Here is a 26,523-nt window from a genome sequence, read left to right on the forward strand (position 1 = left end):
AAAACACCACCCTTGCAAACATGGAAGATCTGCAGTGGGTTTGTACCACTGAATTTCCAGAGGACTTTATAATTCAGTATTTAATTTCAACAAAAGGTTTGTGCCTGTTCCATTTCAAAGTTCAAAATACAGTTCTGTCCTTTCAGTTGTGAATAGCGTGTTGTTGGGAGTAATAGTTCAGGACGTAGAGCTTGAATGGAGACTGGTGAACTAGCACAGTTCCAGTGCATAATTTCCCTGGAGCACCATGGAGCTATTTCCGTGGCGTCTCAGATGAAGAAATAACTCAATTATTGAGATTTCCCTACCTGTTGAGCCAACATGGCCCTGAGAATGATTTCCCCCGGGATTGCACTCAGTGATGGATGCACTCAAACGGGTAATGGCTTGCCACTGGAACTGCTGACGCAAAACACACAAGGATTATTCCAGCGACTTCAATTAAGCACTCAATATTTTTTAGAATTGTCAAATACACTCATGTGCAATCAAAACCTGAATCATGAATCACATCAGTGCACTTGGTCAACATTTCTGTTTGGCATTTCCACTCATGTACAACTTGCAAAGCTGCACCATGTTGAGGGAATGTAAAAATCACTCTCGGTCCCATAGGTCCAAACTCTGACTGTATAAATTATTAAGGGAGCAGTAGAGGAAGTTGACCTTCCATTGTGCGAACGGACTCCCTGGTGTTGCAAGCTGGCCATCTAGTGAACAGAACTGACCGTCAGGAGTAATGAGCTGACCATTCAACGGAGCAAGCCAACTGTATGGTCAGTTCACCACAATTCTGAATATCCTCACCCAATAAACTACCTCCTAGGAATGTACTACAGCCCTTTGTGAGGGCTCTGTGGAAAGACAGTTGGTGACTGGCAGTAAATCCTGGTCTTGCCAGCAGTGTCCAAATCTAATAACATAATTCTTTCCAGCAATAATCACTGGTAACTTTTCACTCTATTATATGGATAGCTTATGTAAGGTTGCTAGCAGGACTTCATTAAAATGTTAATGAACTTCACTGTAGCATTGAGGTTAGCGAAACACTATTACAACACCAGAAAGCCAGCTTTAATTCTGCCACTGTCTGTCCGAAGTTTGTACATTCTCCCCGTGACCATGTGGGTTTTTTTTCATATCCTAAAGACATAAGTTAGTTGGTCAAAAGGGTGTAATTAGGCAGAAAGGCCTGGTAAAATGCTGCATCTCTAAACCAGGGGTTCATGGACCCCTTGCTTAATGGTATTGGTCCATGGCACAAAAAACATTGGGAATCCCTGCTCAAAACACACAATTATATACAAATTTCAAATAACATACTACATCAATGTATTAAAAAAATGTAGAAAGCAACAAAAGGAAAAAGTTGATAATATTTCGCACGCTGACATGATGAACACGGGATGGCTAATATGAACACAAACAACAGGAATTCTGCAGATGCTGGAAATTCAAGCAACACACACCAAAGTTGCTGGTGAACGCAGCAGGCCAGGCAGCATCTCTAGGAAGAGGTGCAGTCGACGTTTCAGGCCGAGACCCTTCGTCAGGACCTAGTCCTGACTGCACCTCTTCCTAGAGATGCTGCCTGGCCTGCTGCGTTCACCAGCAACTTTGATGTGTGATGGCTAATATGAGTAGGCTTGGGCCTTCTCCGGCTGCTCTGGGGAACGGATCCAAGGACTCTTTCTGGTTCAGCATGCTGTCGTTTGCTTCTATTGTTTGCAGGATGTGTGTGTGTTTTTCCCCCCTTATCATCTTCTTAAAAATTGGGTTCTTTGGCTTTCTTGCTTTGTGGCTCCCTGCAAACAGACAAATCTCAATGTGTACAATTTATACATTTTTGATAATAAGTTTACTTGAATCTTGAAATTATTCAGATAAATTTAATAAAATCAACTTTTTCTTATAGATCTTTTTAAAATACAAATATTGCTAAATTCCTGAATCTGTATTTGAAAGTCAACAATACACATTGGCAAACATATCACCTCTTTTAACCCTCAACAGGAACTTCAATAAACTTTAATACATTAACATATTTATACCCAAAGTCTGCTTCACCTATTAGGCTTTTAGGCTAGTGAATCATTAACATTGTCCTGAGAAGCAAACTTATAAAAATGTGGGAGTTGGTTTTATTTAAGATGAAGAGTATTGATAATGGCTGGGGTCACCTGTCTTGTAAAGACACTGTAAAGAAGGCACGGCAAACCACTCCTGTAGAAAAATTTGCCAAGAACATTCATGGTCATGGAACGATCATGATCACTCACGTCCTTCGACCCATTGTACTTAATGAATGAACGTAGAATGGGACAGTAGCATAGCAGTTAACACAATCACTTTAAAGGACCAGTGATCACAGGTTGGGGGTTTGATTCCCGTTGCCATCGGTAAGAGTTTGTACGTTCTCCTGTGACTGCTTGGGTTTCCTCTGGGTGCTCCAGTTTCCTCCCACATTCTAAAGATGGACGGTTAGGTAGTTAGTGAGTTACGGGCATGCTATTTTGGCAATGAAAGCATGGTGACACTTGCAGGTTGTCCATAGCACATCACAAACAATGATGAAAACGACGCATTCCATTGTATATTTCGACGTACGTGCCACAAATAAAGCTAACGATTCAATCTTCATTTTGGTAGAGGTGCTCTGCTTCCATTCGCTGAACCAAGGCAAGTTCATCTTGAAAGTGGGGCACCTCACCTCATGACCATCCACCTCCTCAGAATGTCTTCTCCCAGCAGAAAGAATTTGATTGGATTAGATTAGATTATGAGAACACTCAGTTCTCTTTTATTGTCATTTAGAAATGCATACATGCATTAAGAAATGATTCAATGTTTCTCCGGAGTGATATCACAGAAAACAAGACAGACCAAAGACCAACACTGACAGAACCACATAGTTATAATATATAGTTACAGCAGTGCAAAGCAATACCACAATTTGATAAAGAACAGACCATGGGCACAGTAAAAAAAAGTCTCAAAGTCCCGAGTCGATCGACTCCCGAGTCCCCGATAGCAGGCGGCAAAAGGGAGAAACTCCCTGCCATAAACCTCCAGGCACCGTCAACTTGCCGATGCCTTGGAAGCAGCCGACCCCAGCTGACACTGAGTCCATCCATCCGAAAACTCCGAGCTTCCGACCAGCCTCTCCAATATAGCCTCCTGAGCGCCGTCCTCTGCCGAACGCCTTCGACCTTTCCCCGGCCGCTGAAACAGGCAAAGCCGAAGATTTCGGGGCCTTCTGCTCCGGAGATTCACACAGTAGCAGAGGCAGCGGAGCAGGCATTTCAGAAGTTTTCCAGATGTTCCTCCGTACTCTCACGTCCGTCTCCATCAAATCAGAATTGTGCACGGTCCCCTACTTGACAGATAACAGATATTCATCACCGAAGTGGCTGCGCGCGCTGTTTAAATTGGGACTTTAAATCCATTAAATTACGACTGGGATGGTCAGCATTTTATCATAAAAAAAAGCAGAAAACACTGTAGAATAACACACACACAAAATACTGGAGGAACTCAGAAGGGCAGGCAGCATCTTTGGATAGGAATAAAGAACATAAAGACCACAGAGTATAGTTTACAAAACAATTTAAAAGCCTGTCCGATAAATTAAATGTGTCCAATTTATTCACCACTTTTGCTGATAAACATTGTGTTGTTTAAATATGAAGTTATCAGATATTCTTTACCTTTTTGAATGGTTATCAAGCCTCTAATCTAGTGATAACACACAACAGTAATTTGCTTGTTATCAATACACATCAAATTTGCATTCAGAATTTCCTTGGAGTGTGACCCAATGTATTGGTGGAAAGCTCTAATGTGCTTAAAGACATCCCTGTACAAATGTCACACAGGAAATACTGGAAGAACGCAGCAGGTCAGGCGGCATCTATGGAAATAAATAAACGGTCGACATTTCAGGCCATTTACGATGTCGGGCTCTGAAAAGTGTACATTGTGCTCTGTAAGAAGTACATCCTGGATATTAGAACCATATAGAATGGAAGATCATTCAGTCCATCGTTGTGTGCTAGCTCTTTAAAGGAAATATTCATTTATATCCCTCTGCCCTGCCTGTCCTCAACACTGAAAACTTGTTTTAGTTATATGTTCCACTGCATTTTAGAAGTTAGTACTGAATATACTGTATATCCCACACCCCAGCTTTTCAGCCAGAGTGTCCAAAGATCAGAATGACTTGATACATAGAAGTGAATAATCTTTCATTAATACAGTTCAAATGACTTGGTATCTCAAATGCAATCCAAAAATACCAAAAAGTGTTTCAGTGAAATGTCTCTGCAAAGATATTGTGACACTTTATAATCTAGAAAAAAAAAATCCAGTGTTCATTAGAGGAAGCATCAGTGCCCGTCAATCCCTGCTTTCTTGTAATTGTCCTTTATTTCAAGAATGTTCACTTTTCACTGCAGTTGCTTATTATTCACCAAGATGGACTGCAGTCACACCCAGAACTTCACTCTAGTGTCTTCCAAAAGTTCATCATTTTCACCAACTTCCTGAATCTCTTCCAAAGGTTTGCGAATGACCTGTCAGAGACCAACGAGACAAGATGATGAGCAGAAACGTCATGCAAGGGCGTAATTCAAGAGAAATGTAGTACTGGGCATGAATACACTGCAGCAAGTGTTCAGCCATTTTCCACAGCAAAGTTCATTACCACTTCTGGCATGAAAAGGGAGGAAAAGTATCTAATATTGCCAGTTTTAAAAACGAGAGAGAAAGCAACATTTCTCTAACTTTTTTTTACAGCTGCACAGACCAACATTTCTCTGAGCAGGAGAGTTTATTTATTAATTGAAGGGTATAATGAAATGTAGTACAACAAAGAAAATCTAAGTTTCATAAACTTTTAAGCTTAGATGGCACCGGTGGTCAGTGGGCTACAGAAGTCCATTCTGTGTTTATTATTACAATTTGTAACAGTGTTGTAACTTGAAACAATGTAAATAGGTTCACGCTCTAAAATGTTGCAAAGTAAAAGCTGTGGTATGTTTATTATTTAGAAAGTTTATGGATTATATTCATTGTCACATAATCACAGGGTATTTCACAATTATATTAACATAGATTATTAAATTATATTAGCATCATTTCAAAATTATATTAACATTATATAAAAATTAAATTCCAGGTGCACAGCAATGAAGACTATGTGCATGGGAGCATTTCAGTTACTGCACGGCTGCGCACCCAAGCTGCTTAGAGGAACAGTATGAGACAGTATTCATCAGTTGCCCTGGAGTTGATAAAATTAAGCATGGGGAAGCATGGCTCTCAGTGATTGGAATCAAGGATGAAATTTCACCGATTACTTTTTAGAGCTGTTTCTTTAATATTAATCGATTATAGAGATTATGCACAGTACTGTGCAAAATTTTTTAGGCACATAAATATAGCTAGGGTGACCAAGAATTTTGCACAGTACTGTATTTGTCACAGTGCAACAGAGAATGAGTTTGGAAATCTGGCAGGAGCAAAGGATATTCAAAATGGCGAGGGTGGAGCGTAACTGGAGGGATGTGGGCCATGTGGCAAAGAAAGAGTGCTGGGGTAGGGGTGGTGCAGGTCCAGACATATCCAGCCCTGAGACACCAGGCAAGGTCACTTGATTCCAAACAATTGGTTTATTGATCACTACAGGATGTTTCCCTGCTGCTTCCCGTTCTTTCCCCTTATCCCAACCACCATTCCCCTCTCCTTGCCCCCTTCCCACTCTCAGTCCATGACAGAGACCCATATCAGAATCAGCTTTATCATCACTCGCATGTCACAAAATTTGTTTTTTGTGACAGCAGTACAGAGCAATACATAAAATTACTACAGTACTGTGCAAAATTCTTAGCTATATACTGTATATATGTGTCTAAGACTTTGCAAAGTACTATAGACCACAAACAATAATTAATATTTTACCCAGAACTTGCTGTTGCATGCCCACACACATCTTAGGTAAAAGTTCATTTTCAGTACAACCAGTTGACACACCTTTATGAAGTTGCCTGGTGTACCTGTATAAGTTACCTTTTGTTTCATCGTTGCTAATGACAGAGATTGGAAACAAAATAGGGAGTGCCATTCATGCTCAGAATGAATAGTGCTGTACGATGTCAATTTATTTTTATACAATTATACATGTAATGCAAAAAATGATGAGGTAGTGTTCAAAGGTTTGTTCATTGGCTGTTTAGAAATCTGATGGTAGAGGGGAAAAGGTTGAAAGTTCAAAGTAAATTTTATTACCAGAGTACATATATGTCACTATATACAACCCTGAGGTTCATTTTCCTGCAGGCATAGTCAGCAGATCTAAAGAACAGTAACTATAACAGGATCAATAAAAAGATAAACTAGAGTGCAGAAGAAAACAAACAGTGCAAATGCAAGAATAAACAAATAACAATAAGCAACGAGAATATGAGATAGAGAGTCCTTAAAGTGAAATCACTGGTTGTGGGAACATCTCAATGGATAGGCAAGTGAGTGTAGCTTTTGTTCAAGAGCCTGATGGTTGAGGAGTAGTAACTGTTCTTGAGCCTGGTGGTGTGAGTCCTGAGGCTCTTGTACCTTCGACCTGATGGCAGCAGGGAGAAAGGAGCATGGCCTGGGTGGTGGAGGTCTCTGATGATGGATGTTGCTTTCCTCCGACAGCATTCCATGTAGATGTGCTGAATGCTTGGGAAGGCTTTACCCGTGATGAACCAAAGCTGATTCTAAGAGGTTTGAAAGTTATTTCAACACTGTTGCTATGTGCTGGTCTCCCTTGGTTTCAAGTAGCCTACAGTTTTATTTCAAATAGGCAGAAACCACATTAAAAGATAAAATAAGATACACCAACACAGAGCTATTGAAAAGCTAAACTTTGATTTTGGTTTTCCCCATTTAATTTATACCTCAAAGTTAGCACAAGTCCCTCTAGTCTTTCTGGAGCACCAACAGAAGTAACAGATTTGCTGGTAGGACTTGCTGTGCATGTGTTGTAAAAGATTTTAGTTCACAAATTACTGCAATTTATGAACAACAGACAATATTGGACAGAAGTGCACACAGTCAATTTGCTTTCATTTTTTTTAAAGATCTGGGGAAATTATTATTTTGCTTAAAAAGCAAAATTTTAGTAAAGATCAAAGTGCACATCCAATTAGGGTAAGACCATCTCCATTGATGCTCAGTACAACCTGGTATGGAAGGTGTCCTGTCCAAGACCGAAAGGAGCTGCAGAAGATCGTGAACACGGCGCAGCACATCACACAAACCAATCTTCCGTCCTTGGACTCACTTTACACCGCACGCTGTCGGACCAGTGCTGTCAGGATAATCAAGGACATGACCTACCCAGCCAACACACTTTTCGTCCCTCTTCCCTCCGGGAGAAGGTTCAGGAGCTTGAAGACTCGTACGGCCAGATTTGGGAACAGCTTCTTTCCAACTGTGATAAGACTGCTGAACGGAACCTGACCCGGATCTGGGCCATACTCTCCAAATATTCGGACCTGCCTCTCGGTTTTTTTGCACTGCCTTACTTTCCATTTTTCTATTTTCTATTTATGATTTATAATTTAAATTTTTAATATTTACTAATTTTTAATATTTAATATTTGTAATCCAGGGAGTGGGAAGCGCAGAATCAAATATCGCTGTGATGATTGTACGTTCTAATATCAATTGTTTGGCGACAATAAAGTATGAAGTATAAAGTATAGTGTCATACAGCACTGGGGTGTTAGTTACTGTCAGTCTGAATGCCCCTTTTCTCTTTGCTGTCAATCCAATCAGAGACGAACATTGACTTGCTTTCCAGAGCACTATTATCGCACCCTGAAGAGAGATACCAGATAAGAAACCACTATCTTCTAGATCAGTCTGACAACTTCAAGGACTACCCATGATGGATGAAGTCCAAATTTGCACGAGGTTAAGCAAGTTCTCAAAGTCAAGAATCCTGTTGAACTCTGGACAACCTGCCCTCAACCTGAAACATTAACTGTCCATGTTCTTCTATAGAAGCCATCTGACCCAATGTGTTGTGCGTTGCTCCAGATTCTAGCATCCACAGTTTCTTGTCTCCTCCTGTTTATAACCACACTCTCTGATGAAGAAGGGATAAGGCTGATGTAGTCACCACAGAGAAATCCTGAGAACATAAGCTCAGGCTCACTGATGAGTCAGGACCCAGAGCAGCCCCAGACTCCAGCTGATAGGTGGGTGTGTGGTCACTGTGGAAAGGCTTGCAGTTTGAACATTACATTACCATCAAAGCGTGGTGGTCTCCGGTCTCCATTGAGGTCACGGTTCAGACGCACACAGTTTTTAGGTTTGTAAGGATGCTTTCGGGGACACAGGGGGGAGTTAGAGGTCAGGTTAGGGTTTAGGGACAAGGATGTGAAGGAATTGAAGAGCAGGCTGGAGTCTAAATTTGTTCTGCGTTTGAAGGGCATCTACGTGTGCGTGATTGGATGTTGGGTGTCAATCCTAGCAGATCGGCGAGGACGTTCGGGGTCCCATCGTCGGCAAACTGGAATTTGAGGCCGAGCTTTCAAGCCCGATCACTGGCGAGTCTGGAATTTGGGGCCTGGAGTTCATCACCTGAAGGTCAATCAGAGGTCCAGATTGAAGGCAAAAGGTCGATTGGAAGTCAAGAGGCCAAGGCCCGATGACTGGAGCCCTAAGTCTGCGAATTACTGTGAGTTCACTGGAGAAGTCAGGGCCAAGTTATTAAAGCTAATTTAAGCACAGCAGCTTATTTTACAATGTTAGGGATGGTATATCAAACAAGTTGTCACTACCCATTGTAAAACCTTCATTCTGTAACATTCTTTGTTTTGAGCGAAACCTTTTTTTGATGTTAAGGCTTTTATCTTCCTTTTGGAGTCTTAAGTATGTTCTGAGTAAATTATGTAGACTGGTATCATTTGGATAACCGTATCATCACACTTGGTAACAATAAGTCAAGACTGTAAGATACAAGAGCAGAATTACACCATTCGGCCCATCGAGTCTGATCTGCCTTTCCCCAATCAACCAACCAGATGCAACTTTCACAGAGAATCCTTCCGTCCATGAGGCCCACCGTTGTTTGAGGGTGACGTGGATGTTGTGCCTCGTCTGACTACATGACACAGGAGCCAGGGCAGTACAATATGGAGAGCAAGCTGTTGACCATGCAGTGGGCTCCCTTGCTTCTATGCAGCTGATGAACCCAAAGGACAGGAGAGACTGAAGCAATTTGGCACCAGCAGTGTTACAGGAGCTGTCGGTCAATGTTGAACTCAACATAGGACTACCTTAGGGACTCCAGCTCTGGATTTTTCCCCTCGGTATTTACTCCCAAAGCCTTCCCCATGAGTGAGTATAGCCACAAGACAGCAGAGGTTTGAGATCAGAGTTTTTTTTCTAGGTGAGCTGCCAACGGCAGCTGACGAACCTCATTTGCCTGAAGCGACAGATTTTAAGGTGCCAGCAACCTGCCTTTGCCCCTTCTCCTGTCAGAAGAAACGGTTCTGTAGGGCTTGGTAGCTAAACCACACGTGAAGGCCAGGAGCTGGACTTCATTGTCAGAGGCTATTTGAGATACATGCCATTGGGAGCATTTAAGAGGTAGTGGGAGCTTGTCCCCATTACCACCCCCAGCTATAACAACCGAAGAAACACATCCATATTTGTCTAAGTCACTGGTCTCCAATTACTCAGGTACTAAAGCAGCTGTGTGCTAGATCAATTTGTTTTATTAATATCTATATTTACCAATAGTCACTCTTATTGATGTTTAAATCTTAAACAAGACAGGCTGGAATAGGAATATAGGAACATAGGAATGTCAATACACAAGGATACCAAGACATTGGCAGAGGCAGATTTGCAAACTCAGCACCGGACAGAATTCCAGGATGGAAGAGGTGGTTGCACTGGGAAATGCCAGCCTGGTTGTCCCCATGCCATGTCACATTGTAAACAGGTAAAAGTGAAACCTGCGAGCTGATACCATCCCTACACTGTGGTTAAACTGCATCCCTGGTAGCAAGGGGATCTGGAAGCAATTTGTTTCCCCTGCCCCATATTTGATATATTGATTAACAGTCATATTTGTAAGCATTTAAATGTTACATTATTTGGTTATATTTAATCTTAGACTTCTTAAACCTATCATCTTGAGCTATCTCCAGAGTCATTTTGATCAGAGTGTTTGGTTAAATGTGACCATGGTGCTGCCAGGAGGAGATCTTATACATTTTTAAAAAAAGATGCCAAGTTGGTATGCCCAGCTCACAGTGAATGTCTGTGCTGCCTCATCTAATATGAATAATTAACCTGACACCAAAAGGACATCTTCCAGATGGCAATGATCTATGTTACAGTAAGACATCCATTCTTTCCTTAAAAATAAAACTGCTTAAGAAATGCAAATTCTTTAATAACCACTAAATTAACAATATCGTAAAAATTACAGCTGTGAAATTATTGGTTCGCAACTTTTGAGAAAAAGCCATTTTCCAGATGGTGATCATCTAGGATACGAGAGCCAGTCATTAAACTTAAAATACTACTTAAGAAGTGCAAATCCTTTAACCACTAAACTAACAATATCATAAAAATTAGAGCTGTGAAATTATTGATTCACATTTGCGAAAAAGCATTTAACTGTATGGTGGTGTTTATAGAATTATAAGAGACAGATTGCCTGTGGGGTTGATTTTTTTTCCTCTCCTACCTGTTTATGTTGCTGCTTCTTGATTCTCAATAAGGTCAACGAGATAAAAAAACATCTAATTGATAGGAAAGCCTCCAGAGCAGTCAGTACCAGACATGGAATCCACATTGCCAGCGTGGTATCCTAGGAGACAAAGTATTAGATTACATATGTCATCTCCTTGGTCACCGAGGTTAACATTTTAGTCAGATTGCAGATGGTAGACTAAAATATTCAGAGCACGCAGTTGTGTGAGTTAAGATTGACCGCTTAATATCTGAGTTACAATCCTTACAATTTTCTTTCCTCCTGAGGGTACTCTGACAATTGTCTTCACAAGTGATTGAAAATAAGTGAGTTCCAGCGGAAATTTTGTTCTCCAATACCTGGAGGATAAGAGTAATCTGTGGCTGTTTCATCAACCAAATTCAGATGCTCAAGTGTAGAGATTGCAGGAAGAGTAAATATGTAAATGTGGAGAGTATTCTAAATGGTATGGGTGGGGGGGGAATACTGCACAGGATCAAAATAAGCTGCAGAGAGTTGTAAACTCAGTCAGCTCCATCAAGGGCACTAACCTCCACAGTATCCAGGACATTTTCAAGGAGCGAAGCCTCAAAAAGACACCATCCATCATTAAGGACCCCCATCACCCAGGACATGCCCCCTTCTTATTGTTACCATCAGGTAGGAGGTACAGAAGCCTGGAGGCACACACAATGATTCAGGAACAGCTTCTTCCCCTCTGCCATCCGGTTTCTGAATGGACATTGAACCCATTAACAATATCTCACTACTTTTTTTCCATTTCTATTTTTGCACTACTTACTTAACTATTATATATTTACTGTGATTCACAGCTTTTTTCTCTATCATTATGTATTGCATTATACTGCTATCACAAAAAACAACAAATTTCACAACACATGCCAGTGATTAAACCCGATTCTGATTCTGAAGTCGTAGATTTTAAGGGAAAGAGTCCAGTTTAACTTCTGGCTCCCTGATGGCACAAACTCAAGTAGGCAGGGAGCCAGAAGGTGCTCATTAGAAACACAAATACAAGCTGGTTTTACTTGTTGTAAGCCAATAAGGAATCCAGCTCCTGGTCCATAACCCAGCAGATTCAAGTACTGCCCAGCTATTTTTTTTTTTTAAATCCTGAGATGAAGTGTCCACCTTCATTTCTCCCCTAATCTATGAGACCGTAAAGCATAGTAGCAGAATTAGTCCATTCAACCCATCAAGTCTGCTCCACCATTTGATCATGGCTGATCCATTTCCATTTCCAACTCCATTCGCCTTCCTTCTACCCGTTACCTTTCAAGCAGCGACTAATCAAGAACCTATCAGCCTCCACCTTAAATACACCCAATGACCTGGCCTCCTTAGCCACCTGTGGCAAAGGATTCCACACATTCACTGCCTTCTGGATAAAGAAATACCTCATCTCCATTCTAAATGGATGTCTTCTATTCTGAGGTTGTACCCTCTGGTCCTAGACATTCCTACTTATAGGAAACTCCACTCTATCTAGGCCTTTCAACATTCGATAGGTTTCAATGAGGTCACCCCTCATTCTTCTGATTACAGGCCCAGAGCCATCAAATGCTCCTCATATGATGAGCCTTTCATTCCTCGAATCATTTTAGTGAACCTCCTTTGAACCCTCCCCAATGTCAGTGTGGAAATATGATAAATAGGTACAAGATTCTTGCAGAGGTGAAGTCAATGGACAATAGGTGCAGGAGTAGGCCATTCGGCCCTTCGAGCCAGCACTGCCATTCACTGTAATCATGGCTGATCATCCACAATCAGTATCCAGTCCCTGCCTTATCGCCGTAACCTTTGATTCCGCTATCTTTAAGAGCTCTATCCATCTCTTTCTTGAAAGCATCCAGAGACTTGGCCTCCACTGCCTTTTGGGGCAGAGCATTCCACATATCCACCACTCTCTGGGTAAAAAAAAGTTTTTCCTCAACTCTGTTCTAAATGGCCTACACCTTATTCTTAAACTGTGGCCTCTGGTTCTGGATTCACCCATCAGCGGGAACATGCTTCCTGCCTCCAGTGTGTCCAATCCCTTAATAATCTTCTATGTTTCAATCAGATCCCCTCAATTCGGGCATTGCAATCTGACATGGCTGTGCAGGCCAAGGGACTGCATGGATGTGCATCTTTTGCAGACAAAACGTGCACAGTGAATTTGCAGAAGAATGACAGGCACGGACATAAAATTCACTCAATGGCAGCAAATACATCGCACAATGTGAGGGAGCTTCAATGCAAATTGAACAGGCTGTGTGATCAGTGCTGGAAATGGGCACCACCAGAGATTCAAGTAAACTGCAGCAGAAATAAAAATTTGACAAAGGCGTATAAATATATATCAGTGTAATTGACAAAGCAGCTTGTGCTAATAAAAGTCTTATTATGCATTAAACATCCTCAGTGAGACAAGCAGAGCAAAAGCCTTGTGAGAAGAGCAATAAAAGTGATTTGTTGATAGCAATGATTGATACAATAGCTTCCCAGATTTGGAAATTATGGATCTCAGCAGTTTTACAACAATTTGGAATCCAATGACTAAAATGTTAATGAGCTGTTTTCAATTACTATTACAATTTCACTTTCTAGTTGGTGTGTGTGCCATATTGTGCTTTTCATTTCAGGCTGCTGGTGATAACAGAGAGATGCAGGTGATTAATAGAGTTACGATTCCAAGGGTATTATCTCATCCACATTCTACTGCGAGTCTGTGCTGGAGGTGTCAGGTATCCATACCCAGACTTCAGAGCAAGAGGTCCCAGGTTCAAATGCAGCTCAGCTCCTTGCACGCTTTCCATCCACACTGGCTTGAGCGTCGGAGCTAGCAACTCAGCTTCGTAACATGGACTAACGGCAAAGATGCTGCCTGACGCACCAAACGAGGCGTTGGAAGGAAACATTCTTACTGTACTAGAGAATTAAAAATAGACTGTTTGATAGGAGGCCACTATTAGTGAGCTCACTACTAGTGAGCCCAGTGCAAATCTTTACTTACACTATGGTAGATACTTTCAGAAACAGAATCAGGTTTATTATCACCGGCATGCATTGTAAAATTTGTTAACTTAGCAGCAGCAGTACAATGATAATATAGAAAGAAAAAAATAAGTAAATCAATTACAATAATCCATATATTGAACAGATTAAACATAGTACAAAAACAGAAATAACATATATTTTCTTCAAAAAGTAAGGTAGTGTTCATGGGTTCAATGTCCATTTAGGAACCGGATGGCGGAGGGGAGAAAGCTGTTCCTCAATCACTGAGTGTGTGCCTTCAGGCTTCTGTACCTCCTTCCTGATGGTAACAATGAGAAGAGGGCATGTCCTGGATGATGGGGTCCTTAATAATGGATGCTGCCTTTCTGAGGCACTGCTCCTTGAAGATGTCTTGGATTTTACAGAGGCTAGCACCCCAGGTGGAGGAGGATAATTTTGCAACCTTCTGTAGCTTCTTTCAGCCCTGTGCAGTAGCTCCCCCACCCCCACACCAGACAGTGACGCAGCCTGTCAGAATGCTCTCCACGATACATCTATAGAAGATCTCGAGTATTTTGGTTGAAAAACCAAATCTCTTCAACCTCCTAATGAAATATAGCCACTGTCTGGCCTTCTTTATAGTTGCATCAATATGTTGGGATCAGGTTTTATCTTCAGAGATCTTGACACCCAGAACTTGAAATTGCTCACTTTCTCTATTTCTGATCCCTTTATGAGGACTGGTTCGTATTCCCTCATCTTACCCTTCCTGAAACCCACAATCAGTTCTTTTGTCTTATTGATATTGAGTGCAAGGATGTTGCTGTGGCCCACTCAATTAGCTGGTACATAAGACCATAAGATACAGGAGCAGAAGTAGACCATTCAGCCCATCAAGTCTGCTCCGCCATTCAATCATGGGCTGATCCAATTCTTCCAGTCATCCCCACTCCCCTGCCTTCTCCCTATACCCTTTGATGCCCTGGTTATCAATAACCTATCTATCTCTGCCTTAAGTGCACCCAATGAGTTGGCCTCCACAGCCGCTCGTGGCAACAAATTCCACAGATTTACCACCTTCTGACTAAAGTAATTTCTGGGCATCTCTGTTCAAAATGGACGTCCTTCAATCCTGAAGTTGTGCCCTCTTGTCCTAGACTCTCCTACCATGCGAAATAACTTTGCCATATCTAATCCTGCACGTCCTCTCATCTCCATCTGAAGTTTTACCAAAAATAGCTGTATCTTCAACAAACTTGTAAATAGTATTTGAGCTATGCCTAGCCACAGATTCATGGGTATAGAGGGAGTAGAGCAGTAGGCTAAGTACACACCCCGAGGTGTGCCAGTGTTGATTATCAGTGAGGAGAAGATATTATCACCAATCCACAGAGATTGTGGTCTTCTGGTTAGGCCGAGGATCCAATTGAAGAGGCAGGTACAGAGGCTTAGGTTCTGTAGCTTATCAATCAGGATTGTGGGAATGATGGTGTTAAACACTGAGCTATAGTCAGCAAAGAGCATCCTGACATAGGTGTATCTATTGTCCAGGTGATCCAAGGCTGTGTGAAGACCCATTGAGATTGTGTCTGCCATAGACCTATTGTAGATATTTTCTAAGTGCAAATTAATAAACAATTTTAAAAGAATCTGTATTAGCCTGCTGAGAAGGTGGTAGGATTTTATTTCTATTGCAACTTTGATAATCGCTATTTATGTGAATTAGGCAAAGATTTACTGTAAGGGTATTTGCTGACTGGGCATTTTAATCAGTTTAAACGCTGTGCATTTTGAGCCATATGTGACTTTTCAGAGCATGTAATTTCTGGATGAGAATATAACATTTTACTATACTAAAGTAGGGTCCTCCAGGGGTACCACAGCCTTGTCGTAGAGTTTGGGGGCTTGCGTGCCTCAATGACCCAGAGAACTACGTTGGCTGGAATCAGGGCTTCATGCTTTGACTCTTGGTAGGGTCACTCATGCCAAACAGGTCTAGACCAGACTAAAAGTGGACCGCTGGTCCTCCAGCCTTGGGGCGGGGGGGGGGGGCGGTCAGCTCAGGCTAACAACCCTGACTGGATTTCCAAAAATTGTTACAAAAACAACAATGAAGAATCCTTCTTTATCTGTGTGTGACAACAAGGGCAGACGGAGCTGGTGGACCTTCACTCCTGCCCTAAATGCCAGCAGTGTAACCAGCAGAAAGCAGAGTAGGGTATTTATACTGCTCACAGAATGCCAGTTAAAACCTAATTAGATTTTATTCATTTATTGAGATACAGAGCAGAATAGGCCCATCTAGCCCATTGAGCTCTGCCACCCAATAATTTAACCCTAGCCTAATCGCAGGGCAACTTACAATGACCAGTTAACCTACCAACTGGAGCGTGGGAGTGTGGGAGAAAACCAGAGCACCCAGAAGGAAGTCACCAGAGGATGCCCATGACCACACGGTCACGGGGAGAACGTACAGACTGCTTGCAGGCTGGTATTGTAAAGCATTGAGCTAACCACTACGCCACCATAGCCCCCCGTGGTATTTCTTTTAACCAATCATGTACATTTCTCTTGCAGACTTTAATATGGAACAGAAGACCAAACATGGCAAAAGGCAGCAAACTAAAGAACGAAGCTGAATATACAAGATGTTGTGGGGATGGAACTGGACTCTCTGACTGTGGTATCTGAAAAGAGGATGCTGTCCAAGTTGCATGTCATCTTGGACAACGTCTCCCATCCACTACATAATGTACTGGATGGACACAGGAGTACATTCAGCCAGAGACTCATTCCACCGAGATGCAGCACAGAGCGTCATAGGAAGTCATTCCTGCCTGTGGCCATCAAACTTTACAACTCCTCCCTTGGAGGGTCAGACACCCTGAGCCACTAGGCTGATCCTGGACTTACTCCCTGGCAGAATTTACATATCATTATTTAATTATTTATGGTTTTGTTACTATTTAATTATTTATGGTGCAACTGTAACGAAAACCAATTTCCCCGGGATCAATAAAGTATGACTATGACTAAAATTAGGGGTGTGAACACTGTTTGTGCCAAATAGTTTTTAAATAGGACAGTCAATTTAATGCATTTTGTGCTCGATAAAATGAAACAAGTTGACTGTCCTATTTTTAAAAAAAAAATCAAAGAAAAAAAGTAATAGGTGAAGTAGACTTGTTCTCCAACACAGTGTTGGTACCTCAAACAGATCCCAATTTCACAGAACATGTGTCACCAAGGGAAAGCCCTAAATTAAACCAAAATTCAGGTGGTTAAATGCATGCAATAATTGATTGGGAACTTCAGAAAGGGAACATGTATCTGTCCTCAGAGGGATCAGAAGTGGAAAAGGTGATCAATTTCAAGTTCCTGGGTGCTAAAGTCTCAGAGGATCTATCCTGGACCCAATATATACAAAGAAGGCACAACACTGGTTGTATTTCATTGGGAGTTTTGAGGTTTGGTATGTCACCAAAGACCCTCAAAGACCCCAGGACATCTTCAAGGAGCGATGTTTCAAAAAGGCAGCATCCATCATTAAGGACCCCCATCACCCAGGAGATGCCCTCTTCTCATTGCTACCATCAGGGAGGATGTACAGGAGCCTGGAGACACACAGTCACTGATTCAGGAACAGCTTCTTCCCCTCTGCCTTCTGATTTCTGGTGAACACTGAACCCATGACCACTACCTCACTACGCAAGTTTAACTTACAAAGATTCGTGTTGGGTCAAATGGACACTCATTCGTTACTTGTATAACATCCTTGATGGAACTGAGACGACAGGCTGCCAGCAATGTTCTTCCACCATTTGCAATGGTCAGCACCACAGAGACACCCAAACCGAGCACACAGGCTATGGCGATGAGTGAATTGAACATACTACTCGCAACCACGATGAACTTCTGCAAAATTAAACCAGAGGGAAAGAAAAGCATTATTGTAGTGGCATACGAGGAGAAGAATGCTGAGTAACACTTGTCTTTATTTACAATTGCATCTGTAGAAGATGCCATCTAATCACCAGGAGTGATAAGATGGCATTCAGATTTATATCTGAACACTACCACCCCTTCTACCCCTTTTCATTGCGACCATCAGGGAGAAGGTACAGGGGTTTTGAAGGCACACACTCAATGATTCAGGAACAGCTTCTTCCCCTCTGCCATCAGATTTCTGAACAGACATTGAACCCGTGAACATTATCTCACTATTTCTATTTCCTCTCTTTTTGCATTCTGTGTATTGCAATGTACTGCTGCCACAAAAGAACAAATTTCACAACACAAGCCAGCGATATTAAACCTGATTATGTCACTTTTACTGTACTGAAAACTTGGTAAGCATTTTAAAGAATTTAACTGTATCTGTTGTTATATATTTACGATGATTGTGTGTGTCCATTTGGAGGGGTGGTGAACAGAATAACAGTACAGTAGTCATGTTGTCCTTTTGTTTATTGCTGTATGCGGATATGGCCCCAAAGTTTCACACTATGAGTACCGCCGATTTAAACCCAATGACCCTTGTGATGCTGAGCATAATATGTAAATGCTAATGGAAAACTAACCTGCTGCGATTCCACAGAGCGTATCCACGGCATATTAGTTTGTTAGGACATGCAATATGTTCTGAGCTTGAACTCAAACATTCCCTCTAATTTTTATCCCCCACAGCTACATGGACCAACCATTTAAGTAGGAAACTTTACATGGCCAGTGATATTAAACCTGATTCTGATGCTACTTTGCACTGTCTGCACTCTGAACTCTAGTCAACCGCGTCTCATTTTACATGCTCCTTTGTTCCAAATTATTAATAGTGCCAGAACCTTTGATCAGTATACCCCTTATTCTCGGTATCTCCTTCAGTAACTTTCCCACTTTAAGAATATACTTTAAAACCCTCTCCAAACGTCACTCAACCAACTCCTCTAACTACCCCAGCTTTCCAATATCTTTTAAGACAGCAGTTCTGCTTTATTATAGACACTAATGTTTGTAGGGAAAAGATTAATGGCAATAAAAAGAGTCAGAAACAGAATTAATGCATTCTTCTCACCAGGACTGTTTGACTCAAGTTCCCAGATAACACAATCACTGCAATTCCAGTACAAATTGTCTGAAAGAGAGATTTACAAGCAAAATTACAATCTTCACTTGAGCTTTAGAAACTTGACAAGGCAGAATTAAAACAAGTTCATGAACCATTCGTAATGGGAACAATAGTTGTGCATCAGATGACAGGTGAGAACGTAGATATTCTGTGGTTTAGACTTGCAGGAGATTCCTCTGTGGTTATTCGTGTATTCATGTGGCTCTATTGTCTTTATATTGTAACATTTAGAGAAGGTGTTGGGGTGGGGGATGAAACAATAAATTTTTTCCACCTCAAGCCCAACTACAAACAATAAATTCCCTCTTGTAATGGATGGCTGGGTGGCGAGGTGGAGCTACATCTCTACCAAAGGAACTGTAAGGTGCTTCTTTCCTCTGCTAGACTGCAGGTCACCCTTGGACAACGTGTAGCACCTGCTTACCACTCCCTCCCCAGTCAGGGTCACGTGAAGCCATTGGGAACAGGTAGTGGATGGCCGTATGAGCAGCTGGTGCATACCACAAGTCCTGGTGACGCCAGGCAGACAATCTCTGAAGTGTATTGATAACGGCTGAGGTCACCCATTTTGTAAAGACATTGCCCAGAAGGCGACAATAGCAAACCACTTCTGTAGAAAGTTTGCCAAGAACAATCATACTCATGGATAGACCATGATCGCCCATGTCAATACAACATGGCACATAATGATGATGTCATACGACACAGCACGTAACAATGATGAATGGACGGCATTGAAGTTGACGAGTCACTTTGGTTCAAGGAAGCAGTTCAATACTAAAAGAAGGCGGCTGCTCTAATTAAATCTAACCTCTGGACTGAATGCTGGATGACTAAAATTCCTAGGGTAGGGAAATGCGATGTACAAAGGGAGGTGAGGGCTGCATCTTGGAAGTCATAAATCCTTTCGTACCAGAAGGAGCAGGAGTGTTGTACAGGTGGAATGCATACGGTCTTTTGGGGAATCAAAGGCTAGATAGCATGGGTTTAGAGTGAAATGCGAGCGATTAAATAGGAACCTGAGGGGCAACTTTTTCCACCCAGAAGGTAGCCAGTCTATGGAATGAGCTGCCAGAAGTGGCTGAGGCAGGTACATCAACAAAATTTTTGGAAAAGCTTGGACACTTGGGAAAAGGTTCAAACAAGGGGCTCCCAACCTTTTTTATGCTATGGACCAATACCACTAAACAATGGGGACCTCAGGTTGGGAACCTCTGGTTTAGAGAGATATGGGCCATATGTGGGCAAATAGGACTAGCTTCATCCCTTGGGGGGAAGGTTTAGAGCAAGAGTTCACAGCCCAGAGTTTATGGACCCTTTGGCTAATGGTAGCGGGGTCCATGGCATAAAAAAGTTTGGGAACCCTTGGCTTGGAAGGATATTGGCTAGGTGTGGGCAAATGCAACCAACTTAGATGGGAACCTTAGTCAGCATGAGCCAGTTGCAGAGTAATGGACTGGGCATGGGATATAAACGTAACCACACCACCACCATTAAACCACGCATTAAACCCTGCTCCTACTTGTATTCACAAAGTCAAAATAATCCTGAGGAGAAAGGGGGTTAAAAAATATAGCAGTCACCAACTCAGGAGGCAAGAGGAATAGAATAGTTTGTATTAATTACAGCCATATTTACTTGCTTTGCCTTGTGAAGGGTCAATTAAGACAGAAGTCGAATCAGTTTTAATGTTTTAATTGCAGAGCTTGGATTTAATCAAAACACTTCCTAATAATTTTCTACTTCATTATGTCAGTGAATTGGTGCCTTAGTAAACTATATGTAAAAGTGTGCAGCAGAGATTTGTTATTAAGCCAAAGGGAGCTAGTTTTTTCCAAAAGAAAAGGCACAAATACTAAATCTATTTCCATTACAGGAGTACTGACTAATATCATGACTTCCAACAGCTATAGTATGTAAAGAAATTACACCTATTGCAAAATATGGTGCTATCTATCTTGTACAGTTTAAAGCTGTCAGTTCATGTTATTTTTATGAGGTCTGCTCTGTAGTTTATAGTTTAAGCAACAGTTACGACCTTCCTTAAAGCACTGACTTTAAATGGCACCTCAATGAAGGAACGCAATTTTCTTAACCTTAACAACTCTGACTCTAAAAAAACCCAAAGAAACACATTAACACTACAGACTGCACGCTGGAATCTGGAGTGACAAGCAATCTGCTAGAGGAAATCAAGTTTGTCACTTGTGGAGTGTATTGCACTCAATTCTGGTTACCCTATATTGGAAAAACCAAATGCAGACTGGGCGATCCTATTGTAAAACAACTCCATTCAGTTTGCAAGGAAATCTTGTCACTTTAATTCTCCCTCCCACTCTGAACTCTCAGCCTTTTGACTTTGTTCTTGTAACGCCCAATGTAATCTTGTGGAATGGCATCTTATCTCCCATCTAAGTAGGTCAGAAACCTTGGGATTCAATATTCAATTATTTCAGATAATGGTGACCATCTCTCCTGTAATATTTTAACTTGTTTTTTTTTCACTTTTCAGAAGTACCAAAAGATTGAGAGGAGTGTTGATAGAGGTATAGAAAATTATGAGGGGTATAGTTGGGTAAATGCAAATAGGCTTTTTCCACTGAGGTTGGGTGGGACTACAACCAGAGGCGATGGGTTAAGGGTGAAAGCTGAAAAGTTTAAGGGGAATATTAGGGGAAACTTCTTCACTCAGAGGGTTGAGAGTGTGTGGAATGAGCTACCAGCACGAGTTGTGCATGTAAACTCAATTTCACTGTTTAAGAGAAGTTTGGATAGGTACATAGATGGTTGGGGTATGGAAGGCTATGGTCCGGGTGCAGGTCGATGGGAGTAGGCAATTTAACTGGCTTGGCATGAACCAGATGGACCAAAGGGCCTGTTTCTATGACTCCACAGATATCCCTTATTTTTTGGGGTATTTTCCTTTATCTCAGGTTTTCAGTAACTGCAGTGTTCTTATAGTTACATTATTTTTCTTCAGCCACAAATTATGAACTCGTTTTCAAGTACTCTTCATCTCACATTCTTGATATTTATTGATTATTTATTTAAAAATCTTTTTTTCCTCCTCTTTTTGTATTTGCACATTTTATTGCTTTTAATCTGCACTTTGGTTATGGTCTATCCTGTTGGGTGTGGTCTTTCATTGATTCCATCATGTTCCTCATATTTACTGAGACTGTCGGCAAGAAAATGAATATCAGACTTGTATATAGTGACATACAGTTGCAAGAAAAAGGTTTGTGAACCCCTTGCAATTGTTTTTCTGCATTATTTACTCATAAAATCTAATTTTCATCTAAGTCACAATAATAGACAAACACAATCTGCCCAAGCTAATAGCAGACATTCCACCCTGCAAAAACTCATATCAGGGAGGTAGCACCATCAATTTGTGGGAGACTCCCGGAACTTCCGGGAGAGGTGGGATGTCTGCAATAGAGTAGCTCCTTAGCAGCTAGCCAGCTAGTTTAAATAACATTAGCTATGCTAATGAACGAATGACACCTGTTAAACTCACCTCAACATGTCTTTTACAGTCTTAACCCAACATGGGCAATAGAAAAGTCACTGTTGCAAACAGTGCAGCGAGCAACACCGTCATTATTTTTGACCCCTATTAGGCAGGGGTACACTTTAGTGTAGTCTGGGGTGACGTACGTTTTATATTTTCTTTTTTTGGAACACTCTGCCACTCTGACTTTGTTTTGTAACTCCTGCTCGTGGTCGCTCTCACTCGCGCACTTGCTTTCTCAGTCTCTCTCTCGCACTCTCTCTCGTGGTCACTCTCACTCACGCTTGCTTTCTTAATCTCACGCTCTCGCTCTTGCGTGCTCTCTCTTTCTCGTGGTTGCTGTCCCTCTCCCTCTCTCGTGGTCGCTCTCACTCGCGCTTGCTTTCTTGCTCTTGCGCTCACTCTCCTGCTCTTTCTCGCGTGTTCTCTCATGCTCACTCTCAAAAAAATCAATTTCCGGGACATTGTATATAATTTGCGGGCATCAGGGAGCCACTATCAATATGCAGGAGACTCCCGGAACTTCCGGGAGCGGTGGGATGTCTGTAATAGCACACAAACATTTGTATTTCTTCTCATCAATATTGAGTAGGCCATTTAAACAATCACAGTCTAAGTTCAAAAAAGCATGTGAGCCCCTAGAGTAATGCATTTTTTGTCAGAAATACACTCTGCTATGTTTGGAAGAATAAGGGCACTGCACATCAACACCAAAACCTTGTCCCAACTGTGAAGCATGGTGGAAGAAGCATCGTAGTTTGGGGCTGCTCTGCTGCCTCAGGACCTGGAACAATGAATTCAAAACTGTATCAAGACATTTTACAGGAGAACGATAGGGTAGCGGTCCATCACCTGAAGCTTAATAGAAGTTGGAAGATGCAATGAGACAATGATCCAAAAGACAAGAGTAAATCAACAACAGAATAGTTTAAAAAGAAGAAAATTCATGTTTTGAAATGGCCAATTCAGAGCCCAGATCTTAACCCAATTGAGATGCTGTAGCATGACCTCAGGAGGGCTGTTCATGCAAGGCATCCCAGAAATATTGATGAACTGAAACAGTTTTGTATGGAGAAATGGTCTAAAATTGCTCCTCGCTATTCTGCAAGTCTGATTAGCAGCTACAGGAAACATTTGGTGGAGGTTATTGCTGCTAAAGGAGGTTCTACCAGTTATTAAATACAAGGATTTGCATACTTTCTCCAGCCTGGACTGTGAATGATTAATTATATGTTCAGTAAAGACTTGAAAAGTACAATTGTCTGTGTGTTATTAGTTTAGGCTGATTGTGTTTGTCTATTATTGTGACTTAGATGAAGGTCAGACCACATTTTATGAGTAATTATTGTAGAAAACCATGTAATTGCAAAGTGTTTTCTTGCAACTGTATATACTTTGATAATAAATTTACCTTGAACTTTCAGAGAGATCAGCTATGATTAATAAACTGCCATTGCCCACAACTAGACAGCACCAACAGCACTTCTGTCACCTAAACAACCTTGGTCCTCACTCTATCACAAAACTCATCTCTGTTATCTGCAAACCACCCCCCCCCAACTATTTCAAACTAGCTTCTTTTCTCACCTTTCCATTACTAACATATCAAAAGAGACACCATAGGCAAACCCCTAAGAGCCAAAGAGATGTGAGCCAATAGAATTCAACAGGTCAACTGAAGGGTTAGCCAATCGGGGCTGAGGAAAGTGCTATTTAACCATGAGCATTCCCAGAGAGAGACCCCAACAACTGCACACTGAGCATGTCACCTCAAATGGTGATGAAATGTCTGCAAGCTAATTAACATGCTCAGTGAACACTGTAACATCAAACTGATGAATATAAAACAATCTGCTGGAGGAACCCAGCCGGCCAGGACCAAAATGAGCAATAAATGTTTTGAGTCAAGACCCAATGCATCAACGGTCCATGTCCCTCCATAGCTGCTGCCTGACCCACTGGGAAGACTTGTTTTTAAAATTTTCTCCAGATTCCAGCATCTGTATTCACTCATGTCTCCAGTTTTGAAGAACGATCACTGACTTAGTTTCTTTCCAAGGATGCTGCTTGGCCTGCTTAATTTTTTTCCTCTGACGTATTTAAAACTCAAAAGAAAATATTCCAGTGTGCATTAATTGCAGATAGAACCATCATTCTAATAGCTTTAATGGTAAAGTTGTGTGGAAGGAAAAATAAAATAGGATAACCATACCAGTATTCCTGAGATTGCGACAAAAACGTTGGTCACAGAATACTCAACAGATAGACCATTTCCTGGCAAGGTGACGTGGCGCAGGACTGTTCCATGGACAATCGCTCCTAGTATGAAGTCCAAATGCCCGGTTATAATTAAAACAATTCCTACTTTCATCAGCAGCTTTTTATCCAATGAATTATCTGAAACACAAAATAGAAATGCATATGAAATGTGGTTTCACCTGTTGACTCCTGCATCAACAAGGCAAATGACTTTTCTCAACAATATCTACAGGTGATTTTTAACCACATAATATTGACAAACTTTTTAAAAAGAAGACGACTGGATCTTAATTTAAAGAAATGGTTAACTCCAGGGAGGATCCTGGCAGCTACAAAGTTCATTTATTATCAAAGTATGTATATTTTTATAAAACCTTGAGGTTTGTCTCCTTATAGGCAGCCATGAAACATAGAAACATAAGTCCAGAGATGAAAGAAAAACAAATCACGCAAACAATAACAATAAGCAAATATTGTTCAGAACTGAAGTTCACTAAAGTGGGTCCACAGACACGAAGCCAGGCATCACTGCCGCCGGTTCAGGAGCCCACTAGATGCAGGCCACAGCCTCAGTTCAGTGCAGAGACAAGTAAATCTTGCACAGCAGCGAGGTGAACCATCTCATCCCCACCTTTCATACCCACCCGGCTTAGCCTACCACCTTCCAGCTAGCCTCCTCCCCCTTCCCGCCGCTTTTTATTCTGGCATCTTTTCCTTTCCTTTTCAGTCCTGAAGGAGGGTCTTGGCCCAGAACGGCATACGTTTATTCACTTCCATTTATTCGCTGCCTGCCCAGCTGAGTTCCTCCAGCATTTTGTGTGTGTTATTTTGGATCTTTTGCCTATTGGGAGAGGAGAGAAGAGAAAGTGCCCAGGGTAGGTGGGGTCTTTGTTTATGCTTTACTGATGCTGTGAAAATTACAGAGTCCATAGAAGAGAGACTACGTCCTGTGATGTGTCCGTCCCTCTCTGCAGCTTTTTGTGGTCACCTGCACAGCAGTGACCATACCAAGCCATTAGGGATCCAGATAACAGCACTTTCCATCTTGCATCGATAAACCGCGCCAGGGTCATGCCAGATGTCTTTAGCCTTCTGGGGAAGTTGAGGCATGTGGCCAAGTGGTTAAGGCGTTCATCTAATGATCTGAAGGTCGCTAGTTCGAGCCTCAGCTGTGGCAGCGTGTTTGTGCCCTTGAGCAAGGCACTTAACCACACATTGCTCTCGTGTCTGTGTGAGGAGTGGCGCCCCACACAGACTTCCAATCTGCGCCTTGTAAGGCATGAAAATGCCCGATGCAGGCCTCTCATGGTCTGAGTTGACGTTCCCTCCCTCCCTCCCCCTGAGGTACTGGGGAGCTTTCTTGGCTGTGACATCAACGTTGTTGGATGAGGATAGGCTATTTGTGGTGTTCCCTCCAATGAACTAGCAGATCTCAACTGATGTAGAGAAGAGCATGAGCACCACTCCCCTTCCTGAAGCTTGGCATGGATTAGATGGGCTGAAGGGCCTGTTTCTGTGCTGTACTTTTCTATGACTATGACTATGACCAGCTCTTTAGTTTTGTGAACACAGTCCATACCCAAAGACAGCCTGAGATGAGATTTTAATTCCATAACTCTTAATCATGTTGAATTTAAATTCCCCTATTGCCGATGTGGGATTTAAAACTCATATCACTGGATCTGTGATTATATTATAGTCACATGAGCCACCAGTGATTTATTGCTATATATAGGGGGCAACGTGCAAATATTTCTTGAGATGGGACAGTGAACTTGAATAAGAGATTATTATTTCCAGAGTTTTGTTTAATATCCATTTGAGATTACAAAATAACTCCTTCATACATTATTCACCCCAAAATTCTAA

The 26,523-nt window shown here is 41.7% G+C and overlaps 1 protein-coding gene across 4 annotated transcripts in view; it reads right to left on the reverse strand.

The window, feature by feature from the left end:
• Positions 1-1,798: 1,798 nt before the first annotated feature.
• Positions 1,799-26,523, reverse strand: part of LOC134338292 (keratinocyte-associated protein 3-like) — a 45,469-nt gene continuing 20,744 nt past the window's right edge. For all 4 annotated transcript variants that reach the window (XM_063034030.1, XM_063034027.1, XM_063034029.1 and 1 more), the window contains exons 2-6: positions 24,608-24,792; positions 18,828-18,887; positions 17,480-17,671; positions 10,751-10,873; positions 1,799-4,571 (exon numbers count right to left, since the gene is read on the reverse strand). In XM_063034030.1, coding sequence (XP_062890100.1) covers positions 4,485-4,571; positions 10,751-10,873; positions 17,480-17,671; positions 18,828-18,887; positions 24,608-24,766 — 621 coding nt within the window. In that variant the 5' untranslated portion in view covers positions 24,767-24,792 and the 3' untranslated portion in view covers positions 1,799-4,484. The remainder of the gene's footprint in view (positions 4,572-10,750; positions 10,874-17,479; positions 17,672-18,827; positions 18,888-24,607; positions 24,793-26,523) is intronic.

This window comes from Mobula hypostoma, chromosome 26 (assembly GCF_963921235.1).
Source record: "Mobula hypostoma chromosome 26, sMobHyp1.1, whole genome shotgun sequence".
Classification (NCBI taxonomy): domain Eukaryota; kingdom Metazoa; phylum Chordata; class Chondrichthyes; order Myliobatiformes; family Myliobatidae; genus Mobula; species Mobula hypostoma.